Source organism: Rhopilema esculentum, chromosome 19, assembly GCF_057945365.1.
Source record: "Rhopilema esculentum isolate cy_ngs chromosome 19, ASM5794536v1, whole genome shotgun sequence".
Classification (NCBI taxonomy): domain Eukaryota; kingdom Metazoa; phylum Cnidaria; class Scyphozoa; order Rhizostomeae; family Rhizostomatidae; genus Rhopilema; species Rhopilema esculentum.
Genome location: NC_142833.1, coordinates 5,930,150 through 5,953,185, shown reverse-complemented (window position 1 = coordinate 5,953,185; position 23,036 = coordinate 5,930,150). Strand labels below are relative to the sequence as shown.

The window sequence follows — 23,036 nt, the reverse complement described above, 5'->3', positions numbered from 1 at the left end:
AAGTACAGCCTAAGTTTCTACTGAACTTTTCTGCCCTAGACTAGAGGCAGATACTCCAAAAAGTCGCAAAAAAGTCACATTCCCAGAAATGGTTTACGCAGTGTAGGTGACATGATATAACCCAGATCTGACAAAATGAACTGTTGTGAGATATAGGCCCTTCAACTACGAAAAATTTGAAAACAAACTCACATACCTTCCCGTCATTTCTCCTTATGCTGCTCTGTTTCTATTAGCGGGCAAAGCTCAGGTTTTATGAATTTTCCATTTCTCATGGAAACTTGAACTTTGGAAAAACCATAACTTGTAAAAAGAGACGAAACTGTATCCTTTTGTAAACTCAGTCACGGAAGTAAACCCAGCCAGGCAAGTTTCGGTATCATAGTGAGGCTGCCAGCAAGGGCGGTCGAATGAATCATGAAATGAATGCAGTGGCGCGTAGCTTGGGGAGGGGGCAAGAGAGGTCGGACGCCCCCCCTAAATTGCAAAAAATCTCTTTTAAATGGTATTTTCTGGCGTTCAAAATCCCCAATTTTCCAGGAGTAGGAGTCAAAGGCATGATTCTCGGCATTTTTGGTGGATTTAAATCGATGTGTAACCCTCGTGTAAAAACAAAAGTATTGGGAAAGTAGCAAATGTTTTGTGAGAAAAACCTGTTTTAAGTTTCAAATGCAATTTTTATGCAAACCATTTTATGAATTCCTTTGAAACATTTGGTGAACCTTTTTCGGCAATTTAAGATAAGTATTCTTCAAAAAATCAAAATCCTCTTTGTGTAAGCAAAGATAAAGGTTTGATGTCAGGACCGAAGCGAAGGAATTGACTAACGACCAGAGGCTGGAAAAAATGTTTCATCACAGTGACTGAAGAAACAATCATAGATTTTCTAAGACCTTTGGATGCTCAAAGACTGCTGCTATCGTTATACGTTTTCCCTTCCTCTCCAACTCCTATCACTAGAATTTTATCATACCTCCTCCTAACTTTTGCCAATAAACGATGATCAGTTTTTTCCTGAGAAACGTCAAATTTTATAACCTAAGTTGAGCAGTATAGTACTTTGTCAAATTCAAGCCAGAGAGATGTCTTTCTAGGCAGGGCCGCCGCCAGGCAGGACGGGCCTCGGGGGGATTCTATTCGCCATACCGGGGCTTCAAATTACGCAAAAAAATTTAGGCCACGCCCTGCTTTTGCCCCTAGAAACGCCCTCTCTCTGAATTTGAAGGTGAAAACGGGCTTTATACAGCGCTTTGAAGAATGTCAATCTTCCCTGCAAACCTTCGGCCGGGGCTTCTTTTTATACAAAATAGGTGTGATAGAAGCCGTGACATGTTAAAGCCTTCGTTCTATGTTATTTTGTTTTGACGGACCAACTTTGCTAGCCTGAGCTTAAGATTGTCGAGAAATGTATCAAACATGAACAACACAGAATTACCTTCACATACTTTAACATCAAATCTTGGGCTTTTGGGGTTCTTTTGGGAGAAAGCATGGAATAGCAAGGCATCATCGTTGAAGAATAAAAAAAGGTAAATTTCGAATATAGCCCCCCGCCAGGGCTTGGGCCCAGGGCACTGTCCCAGCTGTACCCACTGATCTCAAAAAAAGACTGGATCGAACAACCTATTGTTCTCCTACAGCAGCTCGAGGAAGCGAATGAACCTCTCCATCTTAAGACTACTTGTGCCTAAAGCTTTGGGCTGCCATTTGTTAAAATGGTGCGCAGACAGTGCTGCGCTTTAAATTGTACATTAATCATTAAATTCTAAAATATCCTAAGAGACAACAGGCCTAAAAAAATAAGATAACAGTAGATTCTCCATTACATAAGCTTAGTACTACATCAAAAATATTTTACGTCACTTACGAATGCTGCAAGTTTTAATTTCAACGGTTACTTTGAATTTTGCTATGAAAAAGCAAGTTTAACTAGAACCGAGATGATTGCACTCTCGTCTCATACAACACGGTGAAGACTCAAGATGAACGCTGCAATGTGGAATCAGCGCTGGGCTGGAGAAGCTCTATCCAGTCTTTTTATGAGACCAGTGGCCAAAAGCCCATACAAGACATACCTAGTTTTAAGGTGCAGAAATAACCAATTTGTGCCCTGATAAACAGTGAAAGTGTGCAGTGTTAAGACTATAATTCATAGTCAAAGCGAGCAAATTTTCCGTATTTTTCATAAACTTTGATAGCCTAAACCTACCCAGGGTCACAAAAAGAGGAGACTGGGGTGATCAAATTCCCTTTGGCCTCAAGGTGTAAGGAACATCATAAAGTAAGGAAATCTTATATGAAGTATTGAATTAATCAAACATAACGGAAGTATAGCTAAAAATACTAAACTATTTTAAACGAAAGATAATAACTGCCAGAAATCATTCTCAAATTCAATTAAAGCTAATCTAAAGGGTACTTTTGCCAAATTTTCTGCTCGCAGGAGTTCCACATTTCCCGTTTTACCCCAGGAGTCTCTATAACCTCTCTGTGCCTTTGAATATACCTGATCTAATATTAGCCAGTATTAAATAAACAAACAAAAGATATATGGCAAAACCAAATCTGCTTGCGAATGGTATATCTAATTTCAATTTCGTAAATATTACCCAAATTTTCCATCGAATTCTTCCAAACAATGGTTATTTTTAAACATATTTTCCAATGAAAAAACGATGAAACTGGGTAGGAAAATGAAAAAAAGAAAAAACGATAAAAGCATAAAATGAACTTCAACTTTTAATTTTGTGTTTTTTTTAGTTCAAGAAGCTACAATTACGTTGTCATCATGAATGACTTGACAATAGTGTAATCGGTCGACCTCTTGTATCAAGATATCAATCGTGAAATCGAAAATCAATAATTAATTGTTCTTCTAGCTACTAAATTAAAGGGCGTGGTAAAATTATTACGGGTCACGCCAAGAAGTTACACTTTTTCATTAAATTGAGCAGTGATAAATGCCCAGCTATCTTGTCGGAAAATCATGGGCCTAAGCCCCTCAAATGAAAGCCTAAACTTCCTCCACTGAGAACATTCAGACACCAAATCATCCAAATTTAAAAATATCATGAAAACTCGCAAAGTTATGTCTTTAAGAACTCAACTTCAGTTTGTAAAGTTATGTCTTATTTTCAGCAGTTGCCGGTTTTGCCATGTTTGAATCAAGGATTCGCAGAACTGAGATATCTCGTTTTTTCAAAAGTCGTGGTTCCTATTCGAGGCTGGGCGATGTTTTCCTGAAACCATATCAGATTTTAGAAAATAAGAATACTTCAAGAATATATTCAGCTCAAAGCAAACATTTCTTACTTACGAGTTTCTTACTCAATTACGAATATCGAGGCTGAATCAAATTTATATCGTTCTTATGCAAAGCAGGTTGATATGGCGGTCAGGGCTTGCCCGAAGAATACTTAATTTATGTCTATTATGCTTTTGATAATTTTTTACGCCTACTGAGCAAGAATGTCATAAACTACGATTTAACTTAAGGGGGGGGGGGGGGCTTTTATATTGTAAATAGACAGTTCATTTAAACAATCGCTTTTATGCTGTTGCTGTTGTTTTGTTCGATTATTGATTTTGCTGCATGTCACGTGATGGCTACATACCAGCATTGCATCAGACATCAGATCACACGTTGTACTTTGTGCCGGGTTCATGTACATTGCATCAGATATTTTTCTATCGCTTCCCTGATTGGCCAGAAACATTAAATACATTTCTGTTAATCATATTTAGTAAAGACGTATTATTTTCCTAATTTTAACCTTTGCCCCTAGATATTCATATATATATCGTGTAGCGTAGTTTTTAGAGAGACTCGCCGAAAGCTGTAGATTAATGAAGTTGCTGTCGAAATCATTTGCCGTTAGACGAGACGTGTCTTCATTCGAGTTCTTCTGCCCAAGGTCGTAAGTTAATTCTACTTACTATTTAGAACTCACGCGTTTATGTTAGATCAAAGTAGTGATTTAACAATATTGCATTTTTCGTAACCCATGGGGATAAAATAATTAGAACCGTTTGCAGCTGGGAATATTATCGATCATCACTCGCAATGACGGGATTATAAATTTTGATTGATTGTGAGTTAAAAATAGATATAGAGCTTTAATTTTTCAATCATGACCATATTTCCTAAAAGCGCATTATGAAATACCTCTGAATGTGCAAAAATCAGGGCCGTCTCTGAATGTGCAGTACCAATCACCCATTTGTAGACAACGTGGGACATGGCCCACAATATATCAATTTTGGGTGTAGCATTTTGCCTTGATTCTATTTCTCGTCAGTCAATCATTGCTTTGATTTTTGCGTCGTAATTTCCTTTGCCTGAGTGCCTTAGGGTACCTTTTTTATTCTATTCTAGAAATCAAGTTCAACAATGAGATGATAATTCAGCACGGTTATATAGAACCTTTATTAGTAGATTTCAGAGGCAGGGCCACCGAGAGGATTCGGAGGCCTTGGGGGAAAACCGACGAAATACGAGGCCCCCTGCGAGCGGAGCGAGCGAAAATGTTTTGCGACCACGTCCTATAGATTATCTTAAAATGCATTTGAAAATACTTCTTATAGTCATTTCTGGCAATCGTTTAGAACGTTCTACTATTTTTAGGCATATATTTTCTATTTTTCATCAATTCCGTTCTTAAAATGGAATTCATTACTTATAGGCAGGGCATTCCTCTGAACCATCGACCGCATTGCCTAACCTTTGTTTTCTCGGCTGATTATGGAACAATATCGTATAACGAATTATTTAAGCCCTTACAACATTTTCAAAAATTCATCAAAGTCACGTTACCGATGACGTCAACAAAGTTATGTTTCCTAGACTCAAAACCATTGTAACTTCTCAAGTATACGTCTGACTTCAATATAAATGCTAGATTCGGGCTCGCCTGAAGGAAAGCTTTCCAATGATATATACACATCAGTATTTTAACGACGTCAGCAATTTTCAATGATGACGTCATCACTCTCAAAATGGCCGTCGTACAGTTCATTTTTAGACAAAAGCTCTGATCTAATCAACTGCATTTCTGGATCGTTTTGTGGCAATGTTTTGTCAGGTAATTATTCTGCATCACTCAATTTAACGTTTAAATCCTCGAATTGCCCCCTCCCCCTCGAAAAAGCCCCCACCCTAGCACTACAAAATGTCAATAAGCCCCCCTCGAATAAGCCCCCACTGCTACCATAAATTCTCGAATGGGACCCCTCAATTTGATGATTTTTGTCATCTGATCTGTTGCCTACGGCGTTTTATTGAATTACCACAACAATTCATACGTTTGGTAGTAATTAATTAAATGCTCATAAAGAAATTCCTATTAAAATAAATGACGTCTTTTACTAATATCTTCTTAATGTCTACAATAATTTTATAACCCCCCTCGTATCAGCCCCCCCCCCCCCCCCCCACGAATATGCCCCAGGGGCTTATTCGAGGATTTACGTTATATATTTGCCTCAAATCCATTTACCGCCAGAATCCTCCGACGAACTGAAGTCATAAACTTCCCGTTCACTCTCTATTTAATCAGAAAGTTCAGTGCTACTTAGGTCAGAGTCTACCTGGTCTGTTGTTTCCTTGTATTCGTTACTAGCACCGATTTCGTCGACACTACGGGCATATTTCGGTACCTCAGTACATCTCTTGTATTTCTTTGGGGCAGGGAGATTTTACTGCCACTTTCGACATCTGCCCCAACGTTTTCTGAAAGTCGGCTCTTGTTTTTCCGTCTTGACTTCAAAGAAGGAGGCAGCAAGATTTTAAGGAAGACTCTTCAGAAGACCCTTCCAGCCACAACTTTCGAAAGAAAGTCTTGACGGATGGTTCTACGCAACGCAATCAGCAGTAGGCTATCTTCTAGGAATGTGAATCAGAAGGGAGTTAAATGTTACTTTCATTTTGTTATACATTTTTAGTTTTGTTTCCACATAGCTTCTCTTGACCTTGTCAGAATACATTACCATGTGAACAAACTTCTGAAAATCTTCTATATCGCTATCACTAACCACTTTTCCTTCTCCAAGGCTGTCAAGCAGTTCAAGGTATCGCGGGCTCTTGATGACTGTCTTCAGCAACCTTACCTTTCCTACGTTGCGGAAATAGGATTTAGAATAACACCTAGATAAAGCATGTAAAGCCTGTAGATTAAGGCAAACAGCTCTTCCGAAATGGGAACCATTTGCGTTTTACATGGAGAAAAGCAAAAGCCCAATGTGTCTTCCTTCAGAAATCAGTCTTATGATATAAATTTGCTTCTAATTTTGATATCGGAGCTCGTGGCATTTATATCCTTGCAACATGTTTTGGTAGTACACTTCTAAATGACCTCTTGGCCCTGGTTCACCAACTTATACCCAGCTTCAGGAGCAACAAATTTGATAAGGTTGCGCGTCCGCGCTCGGTACGTTGGCATCGGCTTGATGGAGCGAACTGCTACCACTCCGTCTACTATCCAAACGGCAGACTTCGGAGGCATGTCTTTGATCCATTGCCACTCTTCGAGCAAGAGTCGTTGCAAAGTTACTTTGTCTGACTGACACAAAGTTAAACCAGCTGTAGCGATAGCAATTGAAAGAGGAACGCTTGTCATGGGATGAATGAATGCCTCTTGCAGACTTCCTGTCTTCAAAATGAGTAGTTAAAGGCCTGTTTTTGTGTTCTTTGGCCACGGTAGGTGTCCCCTTGATCTTTTCCAGATCTGCCTTCAGCTTTGGTTTTTTTGATCGGCGTGAAGAATTAAACGCTGCCAATAATCAGGCGATCATTTGTGAAGCGATGCATATTCCCTTCTCCTATGATCGACGCTGCAAGGAGGTCAGTAGAACTTTATTGTTCTAGTTCTTCACCAGTTAAAGTCGATTTCGCAGGTGTAACAGAAAACCGATTGGTGCCATAGCTTCGAAGAGTTCTCTAAGGCTACCATTATGCTTCTGAAGGAGCTTTGTCCTACCTGGAATGCTGTACTTGTGAATTGATGATGACTTTACGAAAAAGTATTTTTTTAGAGCCTCTCTAAACTTGCTATGAATGTGGGACGTAGCAATCCAAGTGTTAACCGCATTAACGTTTGCTGAAGCCAGACCAGTATGGACCTGCAGTCCCTTTAGCTTTTTGAATCGCAATAAATTTCCTCTAAATTCTTATTTGTTCCAATCTTGGAATGCTGTAGTTTGTTCACCCTCACCCTGTAATGATTGAAGTGAAATGGAGAAGCAGATGTGTTGGTATGTCCAGTAGCGGGCATAGTTGATGTGATTCAATGCAAATGTAAGCAGAATCATATTACGCACTGCTTGCAAAAGTAGCTTAGTGTTGCTTTTCTGCAAAGCTGCTACCATGCTCAACAAAGCAGACAAATCCTCCAGCTTAGTGATTTCAAGCGACTTTTCAGTTTTTTGACGATTTTCAAGAATCAACAGTTTTTGCATCAATCTGCCATTGCTTATGGGCATTGACTGTATGTGTTTTTTTGGAAAAGACGTTGGCGAACCCATGAGTTGATGAAAGCAACCCATCAGCACCTTGATCTGACTATACAAGTCAGCATTCGTTCACATAATTTGGTTCATCTTTGCCTTCCCCATTTCATCCGCATGAACAAAAACATGAAATATGTCAAGATCATATCTAAGAAAGAATCAAGGTATATTCCTTGCATACTGGATAGACAGGCACCTTATGAGTGATTGGCAAGGTATCTAGCCCTGTCAGGGGTATTAAATAAAGGCTTTAAAGTAATAAATCATATAATAACTGTTTCCTCCCGTCTCCTGGCAATGCCAATAATATAAGCCCGTGGCCTTTGTGCAAAGCTCGGTTTCGTACCGACGGCTTCAGGTCCGGTCTTCGGAAACAATTATTTTAGATTTAATTAATAAAATTAAAGGAATAATAATGAAAAGCTGTGGATGGCGAAGGAGCAGCTTTTTCTCGGTTATAAGAAAGTGTCAAGCAAAACCATGCATGATGTCAAATTGCGATAATGCCAAATTGTGCCTAGCAAAATCAGAGTCAGCTCGCTGGTCGACGGCCATTTTGAAAGTGATGACGTCATCATTGAAAATTGCTGACATCGTTAAAATAGTGATGTGTATATATCATTAGAAAGCTTTCGTTCAGGCGAGCCCGAATCTAGCATTTTTATTAAAGTCAGACGTATACTTAAGAAGTTACAATGATTTTCAGTCTAGGAAACAGAGCTTTTTGACGTCATCGGTAACGTGACTTTGATGAATTTTTGAAAATGTTGTAAGGGCTTAAATTATTTGTTATACCATATTGTTCCATAATCAGCCGAGAAAACAAAGGTTAGGCAATGCGGTCGATGGTTGAGAGGAATGCCCTGCCTATTAGTGAGGCCCCCAAGATCTCGAGGCCTCGCTATCTGTGCCTATTTTCAATTGTGGAGCTTTTCGGTGATACTTTTTCGGTCTTATCCTCATCTCATCCCCACTGTTTGCTGAAGCTATTGCTTTGGAAACTGTGAAAGCAAAACCCGACAAAACTCTACGTTTCGAAAATTTGCCGACAAGAATTTTCTAGGGGGTGCCGCAACCACCGCACCCTCTTGCTAGCGACGGCCCTGTGGAAAATCAGTCAAACCTTATCAACTTAATGTATAAAATAACAATGTATTTGGTGCATAATAATTTTCAAACAATACCAAGGAATTTTTGCTATTTTGAATGTCCATCGGTGTAAAACGAAACTTTTCTAAAATTCAGAAATCTGTCTAGCCTCATTCACGTTTACAAATTTGTTTGTCCCAAAGTGAGGCTTTGCTTCACTAACATGGCGGGTCAAGTGAATGGAGATGAGGTTATTATCGACGAAGAAGATGCTAAAGAATTAATGTTTCCAAAAGGTAAATATGGAAAGATTTTGGGAAATTTCTGCCCTAAGTTTCCTGTCAGCTTTATGGCCATGAATTATCGATCGTTGATCGTCAGAATGCTAACTATGTTGTACGGAATAAAGTTTTCAGGAATAAAAATCAAGAGACCCTGTCTAGAAACTTGTTAATTTCCCAAATGTCATTGCATTCAACTGCCACTGCCATGGTTCTTGGATAACTGCTAATTACTCATAGATTCTCCTCAAAATTTATTTCCACGGGTGATTTATATTTTGAAGTAAAGCACAGCCATCAAGGCAGGCTAAAGATTTGTCTATCTGCCTGCATCAGAAGTTTAAGGTCGTTATTAGGAAAAAAGAATTGTAATCTGTATCGCCACATTTTTATCAAAGTACTTTTGGTTTCCTAAATCAGCTTCCGAAGCATTGTAACCCTAAGTATTATAGAGAGTAGTTAAATATGCAAACATGTTGAAGAGTCACTGAACGGTGTCTGAAGTTATACCCAAAACACGATTCAAGCTATCATAGAACAAATAACAGATAAAAATATCTAAGTTAGAAGAGCTCAGCTACTTTCACCATTTTAATGGACAAATTATTGTTAATCTCATTTTTAATCTCAAATTATTGTTAATCATGGAAGGATGTTTACATGGCTTCTTGTTGTCCTAAAGCTACCTTTGGAAGCTAGGTAGCAACAAAGTGGCTAGCAAAAAAACTGAAGTACACATTCATCACAATAATTGCTCAAAGAGTTGATCCCAAAGCCATAGGATAAAAATTCCAAAATAAAATTTATCAAAATAATGTAATTATAGAATCCATGTGTCTGATCTGAATAGTTAACTGTTAATTTTAACAGGTGTTAGCCTTGGCTCTGTAAGGCTTTTGGTTCAAGAAACCTGCACAACCCCAGTCCTTCCATGGAAGTGCCTCTACATCTAAAACTGTGGCTTAATTTTTTAAGCTAGTTTACACCCAAAAACATCTTATATTTTATCCTATTAAAATCCCTCATTTTGACTCCAGCTCCTACCTGAATTTATTTAACCAATTTATATATGAGGTGTTCCCTGTGATCTCAATATACACCACTCAGTCCCATATTGCAGTTTCCACACAGAAAATGCTTCCTTTCACAGATGTTATCATATTTTGTTCTTTTCGTGTAACTGGCCATGAGCTAGACATAATAGTATTTTCTGCATCTAGCGTAGGTATTAAATATTGTGAATTTATACAGGAATATAAAAAGACTATAAACTATAATAACAGACTGACAAACATTAATTTTCATGACTGTGGTTAAATGAACTGACACATATTCATTAAAGTTTTATACATTACAGAGTTTGAAAATGCAGAGACTTTGTTAAACTCAGAAGTATTTATGTTGCTGGAACACAGAAAAGCACAGAATGAGATGGCTGATGAAGATCAAGAGATGTCAGAAGTATTTCGAAAAACATATGAATACACACAGAAGTTCAGCAGATACAAGAACAGAGAAACAATTGCACAAGTTAGGGGGTGAGTATTTAAGAATTGTTGGTCATTCAGTACACTTTCTGTCTACAGGTCAAATGAAAAATGACATAAATGTTAGAAGATGACAGAAATTGAGAGAATTCAGAACAACCAAAATTTGCATAGGCAGATGCACAGAAGCTTCAAAATTTCAAACTCAACATTAGAAATCGAATGTCAGGATGTTTAGTTATTTGTTATAAATAAACATTTTTAAACTTACATCATTTTAGGAACTTCAGAAGACATTTGCCATACATCAAGAGCCAAACCTGTTGAATTTATCAAGAATTAAAAAATTGTCTTCTTTCTTAAATGGCTGTTTTAAAGAATATAGCTGAACATTTCAAAATTAAGTTGAAATTAGCAAGCCCTACTGACATTTGCATAACCTAGACAGAAGTATATATATTTTCTTGTGTCATGATAATAACATTTGAGAAGGAAGCCTCAATTTTTGCAGTGCTCAATTTTTACTCCTTTTTATTAACTTGTACTCTTTCACTTTGAGATTACTATCAAAGAAAAAGCTTCATAAGTTTGAACTGTCATGTCTCGCCAACACATGTCCTGAAACTGCAGAAGAAGCAAGGGCACTGATACCCAGGTAAAACACTGTTTAAGTTTTTGTCAAAGTCTTATGTTCTGCCTGCTTATCATCAGTAATGGTTTGGTAGTAGTTCACCACAGCTAATTTCCACCAGTGGCAAAGCTAGAGGTCATGCAGGTCATGCTAAGCATGACCAAAAAATTTTCCGGGAAAATAATTTTTTAATCAATGTTGAAATTTCTAGATATCTTACAATAAGGACTTTTTTACATTCAAAATTCTCCAAAATCAAAGAAAATTATTCTATGTGTACTTTCATGTAACTCCGTAGGCGCAAACATAGGGTTTCTACATTTGAAACTCAATAAAGCTCAAGGGTTTCCAATTCAGTCATGCGAATATTGCAGGGATCCCAATTTAGTCATGTACCTTCAAATGTCAATCCTATGTTTGGTCATGCAAAACAATGGAAAGAGCCTGGAAAACATGATGATTATTAGGTTTTAGTCGTGCATTTTTGGAATGGCATGACCATGGCCTTGATTATTGTAAGCACAGCAACCGCATTGTTGCCCTGTTCGAGTTCAAAAAGTGAGCCTGAAGAGGAAGTACGCTTGTTCATAAGGAAAGTGTTTTCATGAATTGTTACCCTGCAAGAAATATGGCAGCAGAGAAATGAAAAAGATTAACAATTCCATGATTTTACAGAATTGAAGCAGCAAAATAAAAGTTGGTAGTGGAACAGATTCTTCCTGTTGTGGACTATGTTAGTTAATATTTAGTTAAGCCAATGTCAACGAGGAAATGACATGCACAAACTAGGCCTACTGCGCCTGATGACAAGGCAGTCAACGCTTCTGTTGTAAGAAAAACAACAAAACAAACTGCCTGGTTAACGGTTATAATGTCATTTTGTTGCCGATAATTGAAAAAATTCAAAATATTCCATGCTTTGATTATGGCTGGTCGACTTACATGCAAAATTTTCATATTATGTAGCTTGAAATATTCAGAATGAATGTCTCTAGAACTTATTGTTAATAGAAGAAACACAAATGATCCATTGTTGTTGCTCTTAGAGACATGTGATGGAAGTTTGAGATACAATGAGGCACAAAATTAGAACTCTCTGTTGTCCTAATATTTTCATGGCCTTTTTGTTATTGATGTTTTGTGAGATGAGAGTATTGAGATTGTTTCAGAGGAGAACTCTCTATTTTCTGATTATAATCAGTTTTGCCAAATTAAGAATAAAGAAATTAAAAGAAATGCAGTGTAGCATGAACCTTGTCTAAGGGGTATTGATTTTTTTTATTTGTAAAAAAGAACGCTATTTGTATTTGTAAGTACAGTAGTTCTAAGTAAAGAAATAAGGAAGGATTATCAAAAGTGTATTTATCTTGTCATGTATCAGAGCAAAATAATTTAAACACTTTATATGATATTGTGAGAATAAAATCTAAATATGTTATCTAAAAAAGCCTTTCTTTATTATCTGTCAGTTTAATTAGGTGAATCAAACAGCTCTTGAAATGGTAAATATGAATAAATTGAATAACAGGATTCAAAAGCAAGTTAACATTAAGAACTGTAAGTTAACAATTTAATTTCAGAATTTAACACCTAAAGCACCTAAAGTTAAACACCTAAAGCCAAGGCTTCTTCAAAGCATGTCTATAGAAAGTTCTGAGGATTTTTTTTGCAAATTATCAACAGTTTTATGCCCACCTAAGACTTTTCTTGATATTTTCACAATAGCTGATATCAATTTTCTCAAGGGAACTGATCTAACCTTAACTTGAAATGGGTACCTTGCTGTGGTGTTGAAAACCCTGCATGACCTTTTTCCCCCAAGTGCATGACCAACTCTCCCGAGCTGGCTTCGCCACTGATTTCCATGTCTCTGAGGGAGAAGTTCACTATATTAAGTATCTTGACTAGCTATATCACTTTTACATAGACAGCATTTTACTTCCCAGTTGGGCTACTCTATGCAATTTAATGATAGATTGGTTGGTGATGCTGCCTGGCTAAGTGGCTATTACTGGATCAAGTAATTGGCATTGACTAGATGCTGAACAACCTTCAATAGGTAGAGAATGAAAACTATAGTTAATTAAGATAAAGATATTAAGAAGAAGGATATAATTTGAGAAAAAAAGAAGGAAAAATCAACAAATGTCATAATTAATTGAAAATGAATGAATGGGTGGAAAATAAAAAAGAAATAATGAAAATAAATGTAGGACGGAAGGAGAATTATATTTGGACATGGCTAAACAAGGTATGGCTTTACAAATGGAAAGAATCCCAGTTTCTGTCTTGCATCACAGAAAACTGAATTTTCTAAGATAAAACCTAATAAAATTAATCACCGAATGAAATGACTAGGTTATAGTTTATTACAAAAGTTATAAATAATGTGTTCTAAACAGCTTAAAAACTTTATGATATATAAAAAGATTTTTCCATTTGTAGCTTAGAGGGAAGATTTGATGACAAAGAACTTCAAGATGTGCTGGATGAAATCAAGACATACAGAAGCATTCAAGGATAAACTCGAATAAAATTTTCATGGTCAGCTGCTCGAAGTCTAACTGAAGCTGTTAGTAGAAGACAAAGGGAAATTTATTAGTAGCATTATGGACTTGTATAGAACATTCACCTACATCGAAAAGGTAGTCTTCTCAAGGCAAATTATGTACTCTGTAAAGTACCCCTAGGCGAACAGACATTGCACCCATCCTTAGCAGAATGTAAATTTGTTAGATCCTTAATATCTTAATAGTTTTTATAATATGATATGGTCAAGTCATTCTCTATATTCTTGTTGTATCTTAAACGACCAGTATCAAAAAATTTTTGTTGGGTAAGATCACAAAGATTCAATTTTCAGGATGCCTATAGAAGATCGAAATAATATAACAGTCATGAAAGAATTAGGCTGGCTGGCTTAGAAAGGCGGGAAATATTTTTCAAATGCCCTTTTAATGAAGCCTGTCCCCTAGCCCTTTGGACGTTCCGACGTCCCTGACTGTTTCACTCCGCAACATTTGCCATCTGTGTAAACAGTTAACTTTTGCAGGGAAAACGATTGGACCCAACGAAATTAGGCTAATTTTATTGCTCTAATAACTATCTGAATAAACTTTCCCATGCCATGTCAGATACTGAATTAAGAATCTGCGCATACCTTGAAAATTGTTTTATCTAGCCTTCCTGCTTGTTTTCGGATCGAGCCCTTTGGTAGTCTTACAAACTTCTTCGACCATATAGAGCCTATATTATTCCTTCTGATGAGGAAGAACTAGATTTGTTTTGCATTTTCAGTCTGGCTTTTTTCTCAGTCAGCGTATGATAATAAATGAAAAATATCTTCATTAGCCTTAAGTGAAAGTTGTAATCCCTGGAACGGCTTTGCCTTTCGTACAAAAATTTCAATTGTATTGGATATTCTAGAAACAAAGCCACATTATTGACACCACAATGAACTCTTAGGAATGTTTTTTACAACACCAAAGGAGCCATTTACAAATAACTTGGTACCCTGGGTACCAGAACCGCAAAAAATTAACCGCAGCAAAAAATAATGAGAGAGCTTATTTTTAATTTTTGCGGCTCTGGTACCCAGGGTAACAACTTGGCAGAAGCGCCTCTTGGATTCGAGGTCCGTAGAAACAGATGAACTACTCATCGTTATGGGACTACTATTTTTACAAACAAGCAGCTTATTTACCATCTTCATAGAATAATTCTTCTGTTTATGTGTACGCAACCTTCAAGAAATCAATGCAACCAAAACAGCCCTCCTTTTCCATTAATTCAAAATATTTGTCTATAAAAGATTTTCTGTCTTAAGAAAGCAACATTTGTTCGACGAAGATACAAAGTTTTTGTAAACCTTATCTCTTATCCAGGCGTGTTTAGCATTTATACCTTATCCATTGGCAATGCTTTTGTTTTTCAATCCGTTTAGCAATGCCTTTGCAGATTTCTAATTCAGAACCATATTATGATGTGCCGTATAACATTGTTTTAATGTTCTGATCACCCTACTCAGCATTAAATAACTGCAAAGACTCCAGCTTTGCTTTGAAACGATTTCTACAACCGAGCAGTGATAACAGTAAATTGCAGTTAAGGAGGAAAATTTCCTCGGCCTCATTTTGTGATCATTTGAATCTACCAGAGGCGAGAAAGAAATTATGGCTTCTTATTTAAGTACCTTTTTTGGACATGTAAAGAGACAAATAATTGTTATGCTGTTGCTCTGAGAACTGACGCATATTTCTCAAAGGGATAATCTGAAATTATAGAAAGCAGAGATTATTTAATCTTTGCCCTAAAGTCTCTTTGAAAAAGTGGCTTTCTCATTGTCTTGGCCAAAGGGACCAACACTTGTGCTCTGTTGTGCAAAACCCTCTCCTCGGAGATCGCCTGTTTCTACCCAGCACTTGGTTTATTCTTGTTTACATGTGCTGTTTGTTTGTAGTGACCATTATCGTAAGCAAAACTTGCGATTTAACAAAATTTTCGTTAAAAATCGCTCCTTCTTTAAGGCTGGCTTGTGTCAATGGTAATTTATAGGTCGGCGGAAAACCTCTTTGTATTGTCATTTTGAAACGGGGGCTTGTCTATCCAAGCAGATGAAAAAATTTAGCATGCACGAACAAGTACAGTTGAAAGTGGTGAACTAAGGATTTGGACAAATATTATTTTGCATTGAAGAATTCACTTTCAGGAAAACAATGAACGCTATCCAAATATGGCTAACAATGTTTGTTCGTCTATTGAAGTTTAAAAAACCAAAATTACTTTTTTCAGGGTTAAAAACCCCAGCAGTTAAAGAAATAGAATATAATACATACAGTGTCAATTATACTTGAAATACTAAGTATATATTTTATTATTGTTTGTTCGTGGAAAAGGAAATAAGCCTTCCTCCCATTATCAGCAAAGTCAGGCGTTGTCAAGGCAACAACAAACGCTCAGCCTCCTGACAATCGTGATTTTATTTCAAATTCCTATTCAATCAAAAAACGGTAAGCATGCCTAAAAACTTGCATGTCGCAATCAGAAAGAATACATGTTACCCATGTCAAAAAAGTAATCTGCTGTAAGGTGGCATATTTTTCACTTTGATGGGCGAATAGGCCTAGCAGTGACAGACCTAAAACCAACCCCCCCCCCCTTTGATTTCCATTTCTAATGATGTCTCTATTTGTGAATAAGCCCCTGGAGAACGCACTCTTTTGCAAAACGGCACACTATATTCAAACTGCATGGAGAATTCTGGACAATCTTGAGACATGGACCTGTAAAATTGGGTGTACCCATGGTTACGAAAATGCCACACCCCTGAAAGACCATATGTCGAAGAGAGTTTTATTGCCAAAGTCACCAGAATGCAACTTTCTAAGGCCACTGACTTTAGCACACTCATTATGCTTGCCTTTATTTTTAAAGTGACCAAATGTCTTGAACAATTTAATTATTATTTGAAGTTAATCTTGAAGGTTTAGGTGATATGGTAGTTCCCTGGAATTCAATATTTTTGGGCTCTAGACTAACAAATTGCTAGAAACCGATTAGGTGACTATTTGTGTAAAGTCTAGAAAACAGGATTAAATTAGCCTGTGGTGTTAGTTAACCAATGATGTAAAACAAGAACCTTACACAAGACTTTAAGTCATTAGAAGTAAGTGAAAATGTATATAACATTTGATCAATGACCTTAGTTTGAGTAATTAAGAGCAAAGATTGAAAACCAATCCAAAAACAAATCTGTTTCAGGGTTCAGGATCAAAATTATATGCCCACCGATGAGGTGGAGAGACATGCACTCAGTAGCTACTATTGCTCTTGGGGGGAGCCCATGCCCCCCAAAAATTTTTAATCCTTTCTTTTCAATGAACAATCCCTTTTGTTTCTATTGTTCCCCGAACAATGGTGCCCCCCAATAATTCTATCCTTCCTATAGCACTGCCCTTGTATGTTGCTGGTAGACTGATCCACATTGTTCTTATAGTTGGTTAAAAGAACAATTGGCATTATAATGCTTATACCGCCAATTTGTAGGACAAAAAGATTTTTTGGCCATTCGAATCAGCTGTTTACAATACAAAGGTAAATCACGAGTATGTTTACAGAACAATGCAACTAAATATCATTTCATCCACCAATTTATCACTATAGAACAACATCTTGTTCCTTACTATGCCTAAAATGCCCAATAACGAGACACTGAGCACGATTCTGTTTACAGGTTTCAGCCTCCGATTGTTTTTCCAAAGTTGTCTCATTTCATGAGATCTAAATCGTAGTGTAATCAAAAGTGTAAGCAACATTTTTGCAGTATTCAAAAGGATATAAGACCGAGCGCCTTATTAAAAGGAAGACACACCCTATGATTCTATCGTTAAGAACACTCAACATATTAGAAAGCTACTTACATGCGCTGACCCCCTGAAAACTTGCAACAAATAATGATCTTTATTATTCAGAAGACCGAATCTCCTTACCACGTCTGTCTTATCTTGCTTCCAAGACATTAGCACACAATCTTGCTCCTGTTTGATCGAAAATTCATAAAAATGGTGAGTTTTTCAAATTTTTTCAATTTGTCTTGAATATAAGTTCTTATGGTATATTCCAAAAGAAATGTATTGAGCAGTTGTTACGGGAATTGAGTTCAGCGGGAGAGAATGTCCTGGAACTGAAAAGAGCGGTGCAACATTTGTGTACTAAAAGGCAAAAATTTTGCCATATGCTCCTTTGAAAATCGGATTGTACTATACCGATATTTTATTAACTTTAACAAATCATATATTCTCCATAGCAGGATGTCTATGCATCATAGGTGATATTTTGTAATCGACTGATAGCAAGGGGTAGCTGATAGGAAAACTTAGTTAATAAGAAAAAAGATCAATTTTAGGTCTCTGTGCTTAAATGCCTGTTATAATTTTTTACTTTCAGTATCAAGGATACTTTTTGCTATTTGTTTGTCTTTTGAAGAACATTTTCACTCGGTCAATATTGTTAATTATCGCTAATATCGCCTGGATTCATCGTACTCTACTTGATATATGTGATAATACCAGATCGGTCAGTTAAAAAACTCAAAGAATTGCAAAGAATTTTTGTAAGGGGATTGGCTCAGATGTGATTACAAAAAACCTTTGTCATGACATGATCATTACAAGATTTCTATCATTTAGCAAGGTGTTCTTCATTTTAAGGCGTTCTGCTGGGCAATAAATCAATTAAAAGCATATGAAATCAAATTTACCCGATACATAAGTTTTAATCATTGTACTAGCATAAAATAGTCATTCAGCCATACATAAGGGAAACTTTCCAATCGTTAAGAATAAAATGCTGTAATTACAAAGTGTGGAATTTGAGGAAATTTCTAACAGGAAGCGGTTCTCGCTGCAGTAAAGTATAAAAGACTGGATGAGGATGGTTGCTTGCAGTGGCGGAAATTCAGGCTTTCACTTGGGGGGACCCAGGCCTACGATTTTCCGACAAGATAACATCACGGACCATGTATAATTTTAAAGAAACTGCACATTTTGATAAAAAAAGTTGATTTTTTGACGGGACTCTTTAGAAATCTTTGCTGACCACGCCATAATTAAGTAGCAAGAAGAACAATCCATTTTTTATTTTTGATATCAAGATCGATATCTAATCTAAGACAATTGGTGATACAAGAGGTAGAACGATTACACTTTTGACAACTCGTACGTTCATTTTATGCATTTTATCTTGTTTTTGTCAGTGAGAAATACATTTGAAAATAACTTTTGTTCAGAAGAATCCGATGGAAATTTTGGCTAATCTTTACGGAATTGAAATTAAATATACAATTCACGAGCAGTTTTGATTTTGGTCATATATTGTTTGATTGATTATTTGGGACTGGCTGATATTTTATGAGCTATGCTATGTTCAAATTTTGCAAAAAGGGCACAGCGTGTTATAGAGGCCCCTGGGGTGAAAAGGAAACGTGGGTCACCTGCGAGCGAAGCGAGCAGAAAATTTTGGCAATTACGCCCCTAAAATTAGCTTAAAATTCCTTTTCAGAATGATTTCTTGGAGCAATTTCGACACGTTAAACGGTGTTCAATTATCCGAAGAAAGCCCAAATTTCCCGACGACATCGCTGATTGGGGGGGGGGGGGCGAGCCCCCATAATTTTTTCCACTGGTTGCTTGTCAAATATAAACTATAACCAAATCATTGAAAGATTTTTAACGTCTTTGCTCACGATTTCAGAGATTGATATGTGAAATAGCAATTGTTATTAAGAAGCTACGTTGTATTTAATTTGCCTGAAAATGTAGAGCTCCAGAGGGCTCCAGGGGGCTCCAGGAGGCTCCAGGGGGTTCAGCCACCTTTGTTAAAATTCAAAGGGATTTTGGGGGGGCTCAGCCCTCTTAAGAAGTGAGTTCATATTTGATAGGACGAGTTCCATGTTGGCAACCCTTTATTTTACCATAAATTTGTCAAGAATGAGCAAATTCGTCTTCTTGTGTCAAGAATGAGCAAATTCGTCTTCTTGTGTCATTGAAAAGTTTGAATGATTCCTACTCACAACGGAGAGTCTTTGGCTGCAAGTACGTTGGGTGTGCTAAGGGTGTGGCCTCTTGAATTTGCCTACAGCATAGCCCCCTTCCTAAATTTTTAGAACGGCACCCCGGGTACTTTCCTGTTCCGTTGAACAGTTTTGGGGGTGAAGGGATACACTCTCTTAATTTATCACTCTATCATTCTATCACCCTATCACCCTATCACTCTATCAGATATAGAAAGTAGCTCTTGTAAAAGAGAGTTTCTGGTGAAGGAAACCTCAATTAACTTATGTTTAAATTTTACAACTCACACGCTCTCTTTCTTTCACATACAAAACACTCTTTAATATATTGTAGTTGTGATACCCGTTCTACTTATAAAGAGCAATTCATTTTTTACCTGTTTTAGAGCAAGAAACTTTCAGAAGAACAGATTAAAGGTAAGAAACTTTAACTCTATTGTTACTAATTAAGTAGCCCACGTTGTCGTTAGATTATCCCTTATTTTATTAATGCAAATACCTTAAGCCTTCCCGTCATGCTCAAGTCTCTTTAATTTCTGTACACGGATAATTTGTAATCTCTCAGGATAGATGTCAGGAGACATGGCGAAGTAACATAGATTTTAACCTTTTTACGGCGTTGTCTAAACCAGGTCAAGGCTCTTTTCATCTATTGTCTCAAGTTAATCATTTGATGCCCTCCCTGCCGTTTTCAAACCAAAACCTGGTTCCTTAAAAATGCCACTTGAAAGACAACGCATATTTAGAAACTCTGCTTGCAAAGCTGAATAGAATTCTAAAAAGGGCGTTGCAAACGTTTCTGATAAGCTTGTTCTATGGCGCTCCAAACACAGGCGGGTATTCAGCGAAAAAGCTGTTAGAAAGCTCGTTCTGTACACAATAATTCAGCGAAACTTGCTCTTGCTGATCACTACGTATCCACCATTTTGTAGAAAATATCCCTACATTATTCATATTCCTAGATTATTCCTAGTTTTATTCCTATAAATAACAGGCTTTAATTACCTTTTAGCTACTATTGCAAACAATGCCTACTGTGAATAAATAAATTATTATTTTTATCATTATTATAATTCAAATGTTTTTACAAATTTTCATACAGAATTCCGCGAGGCCTTCTTGGTCTTCGACAAAGATGGCGACGGCACCGTCACAGTTTCTGAGATTGGCCTCGTCATGAAAAGTCTTGGGCAAAACCCGTCAGAGGCTGAAATCAAAAGCATGGTTCAAGAAGTCGACACAAAAGGTCGGTATTCGTTGCGACTATGACGTGCAGACTATGACGTACTAAGGGTGACGTAGTGTTGTCATGCTATTGAGAGGATGTCATGCTATCGTAGCATCACGGTCATGTTGAGGTTTTTCAATTTTCAAACAATCTTTCTGAAGTACAAAATTACAAGGAAAACATTTCGAAACATGTAATCAAAGCTTTTCATTTGACACTTATCAGAATATAAAACGTCAGAACATGGTTCAAAAACTCTACGCTAGGAAATATAATATATATGACTCCATTTGGGGACATTGACACTGATTGGGTAACCTCACCAGTCATGTGCTCGCGTTTCTTATAGACCTTTTTCGATCAACAATTGGGTAGGCCAATATTTGTGATATATTTCCTAGCGTAGAATTTCCATAAAATACCTCACAATGTGCAAAATCAGTAACTAAGATATGGCGAGATATGGCCAACGAAAGATTTCAAGTTTGCTAATGAATTACTGTCATTCTCGCCTGGTTCATAACCAAAGCCAAGTTATGAACCTAGACCAAATTACAGTGGTTTGATGGGGAAAGAGCCTGCGCTCATGTGATTATATCTCAGTCAATTTGCAATGCATTCAATTGATTTTGTATGTTTAGAGGTATTTCAAGATGCTTTTTCAGGCTCTGGGATCAAAATTAAAAAATTCTAACGTTATATTTTATGACTTCATCACTTTGGTACTCTATAAGAGCACGATATACTTTGTTGAATGATACGCAATTTTCAACGGGCCATGCCTTTACGATTTCTGCCTTTGGTCAACAGGACAAGGTGAGATCGATTTTGACGACTTCTGTGTCCTTATGCAAAGAATGTCAGGAGACTCAGGCGAGTCAGAGGATGCTTATGATGAAACAAAAGAGACTTTCAAGGCCTTCGACAAATCTGGAAACGATAAAATCACGGTTTCTGATCTGAAAAGCGTCCTTGAAAACCTCAGCGTGAAGCTGACGACCGATGAACTCAATGGAATTCTAGAAGAGCTTGAATCTGTGGGTAGCGAGCTTGAATACAGCGGTAAGTGTTGTTTTTGTACAGGGCTCGCAAGCTACGCATTATTGACAACAGTTTTTGCGATAAAACACCGCCTTCATTTTGCAAGATGGCAATATTTTGCAAGATACTTTTCTGCAAGGTGATAAAAATGCACTGTTTTGACGGGCTTAGGGAACCCTAAAGAAATGCTTTCCCCCTCCCCCATGACAACAAAATGTTGCCAAAGTCCGTTGAGCCAAAAGACTTAGATAAAAGACTGGGGTTAAGAAGTTTCGGAGCATATTACTGATGGAGGGGGCCAAAATATTTTGGGGGCTAAACATGGCAAAAAGTATAGTTTTAAGTACATTTGTATGGTTTTAAGTACATTTTGAAAAAAAAAATTATGGGGGGGGGGCCTAAAGCCCCGTAGACCACCCGCTTCAGCGGCCTCTGAGTATTGATGCACCTTTTTAATTGTATATAAGAAGTATTTTAATTTATGGAAGTAATGTTTGCAGTCGATTAAAATGGGGTCTTATATCCAAAGAAGGGATATTCATCAAAAACAATAGGAAAAAGAAGATAAAGGCTGCACTTTTTTCATTGCTTCAAACTGCTGAAAATAGCACTGCTTACAACCTAATGATTTAAGAACAAATTAAGAATAATCCAGTTTAAAAAAGTAAGAACGGTCAGCTTGAGCTGAAACTTACTGGTTAAAAAGAGTTTACTTCTCGACATTAAGCCCACCAATCTCAACATCCCCAAACTGCAGTTATGTTCCATACAAACTTGAAAGTTCACTACAATCTTACTTTTTGTCTCGTAGACTTTACAAAGATCTTCATGTACGCCTAAGGTGAGGATACAATGGACTATTTTCAATGCACAAGGACTCTTTTGCAACACTTTATCTAAAATTGTCTTTTAAAATGATCACCGTTATATCACTACTTCAAATCACTGTCTTTCTCACTGTCTTTAGCAAAGAGGAATGAAGAATTCATGACAGAATAATTCCAAAACGGAATGTGAATACTCTTTTCTGCAGAATTTTTCTCTACACACCTCAACTTAATGAAAATGTGAATTGTCCGACGATACTAGCTTTACACGGAGTATATATATCATTTTTCTGCAAATACAATAAAAAGTTTTATAATACAGCTCTAAGAATATGGACAAATAGCCAGAAAAACGCATGGGGCCCCCTTCGCCCTCTAAA

At 37.0% G+C, this 23,036-nt stretch overlaps 3 protein-coding genes across 5 annotated transcripts in view; 2 read left to right on the top strand and 1 right to left on the bottom strand.

Annotated features, from left to right (window-relative positions):
- Positions 1 to 14,318, bottom strand: part of LOC135688477 (tyrosine-protein phosphatase non-receptor type 11) — a 32,419-nt gene extending 18,101 nt beyond the window's left edge. Inside the window, exons 1-3 of one of the 3 annotated variants that reach the window (XM_065205338.2) lie at positions 14,152 to 14,318; positions 12,770 to 12,861; positions 10,632 to 10,680 (exon numbers count right to left, since the gene is read on the bottom strand). In XM_065205338.2, coding sequence (XP_065061410.2) covers positions 10,632 to 10,680; positions 12,770 to 12,857 — 137 coding nt within the window. In that variant the 5' untranslated portion in view covers positions 12,858 to 12,861; positions 14,152 to 14,318. Of the gene's footprint in view, positions 1 to 196; positions 390 to 10,631; positions 10,681 to 12,769; positions 12,862 to 14,151 lie in introns of those variants that run through there. The other 2 variants (XM_065205339.2, XM_065205340.2) reach the window with 2 other exon arrangements.
- On the top strand, positions 8,751 to 13,769 carry LOC135688482 (DNA-directed RNA polymerase II subunit RPB4). Its single transcript, XM_065205348.2, has 4 exons — positions 8,751 to 8,888; positions 10,231 to 10,411; positions 10,920 to 11,015; positions 13,437 to 13,769. The coding sequence occupies exons 1-4, from the start codon at positions 8,816 to 8,818 to the stop codon at positions 13,513 to 13,515; spliced, it is 429 nt and encodes a 142-aa protein (XP_065061420.1). The 5' UTR covers positions 8,751 to 8,815; the 3' UTR covers positions 13,516 to 13,769.
- A 3,106-nt stretch (positions 14,319 to 17,424) lies between the features above and the next one.
- LOC135688481 (uncharacterized) lies at positions 17,425 to 22,764 on the top strand. The gene is made up of 5 exons (XM_065205347.2): positions 17,425 to 17,554; positions 19,947 to 19,977; positions 20,663 to 20,806; positions 21,599 to 21,850; positions 22,641 to 22,764. Exons 1-5 carry the CDS (start codon positions 17,552 to 17,554, stop codon positions 22,667 to 22,669), a joined length of 459 nt encoding a protein of 152 aa, XP_065061419.1. The 5' UTR covers positions 17,425 to 17,551; the 3' UTR covers positions 22,670 to 22,764.
- Positions 22,765 to 23,036: the final 272 nt, after the last annotated feature.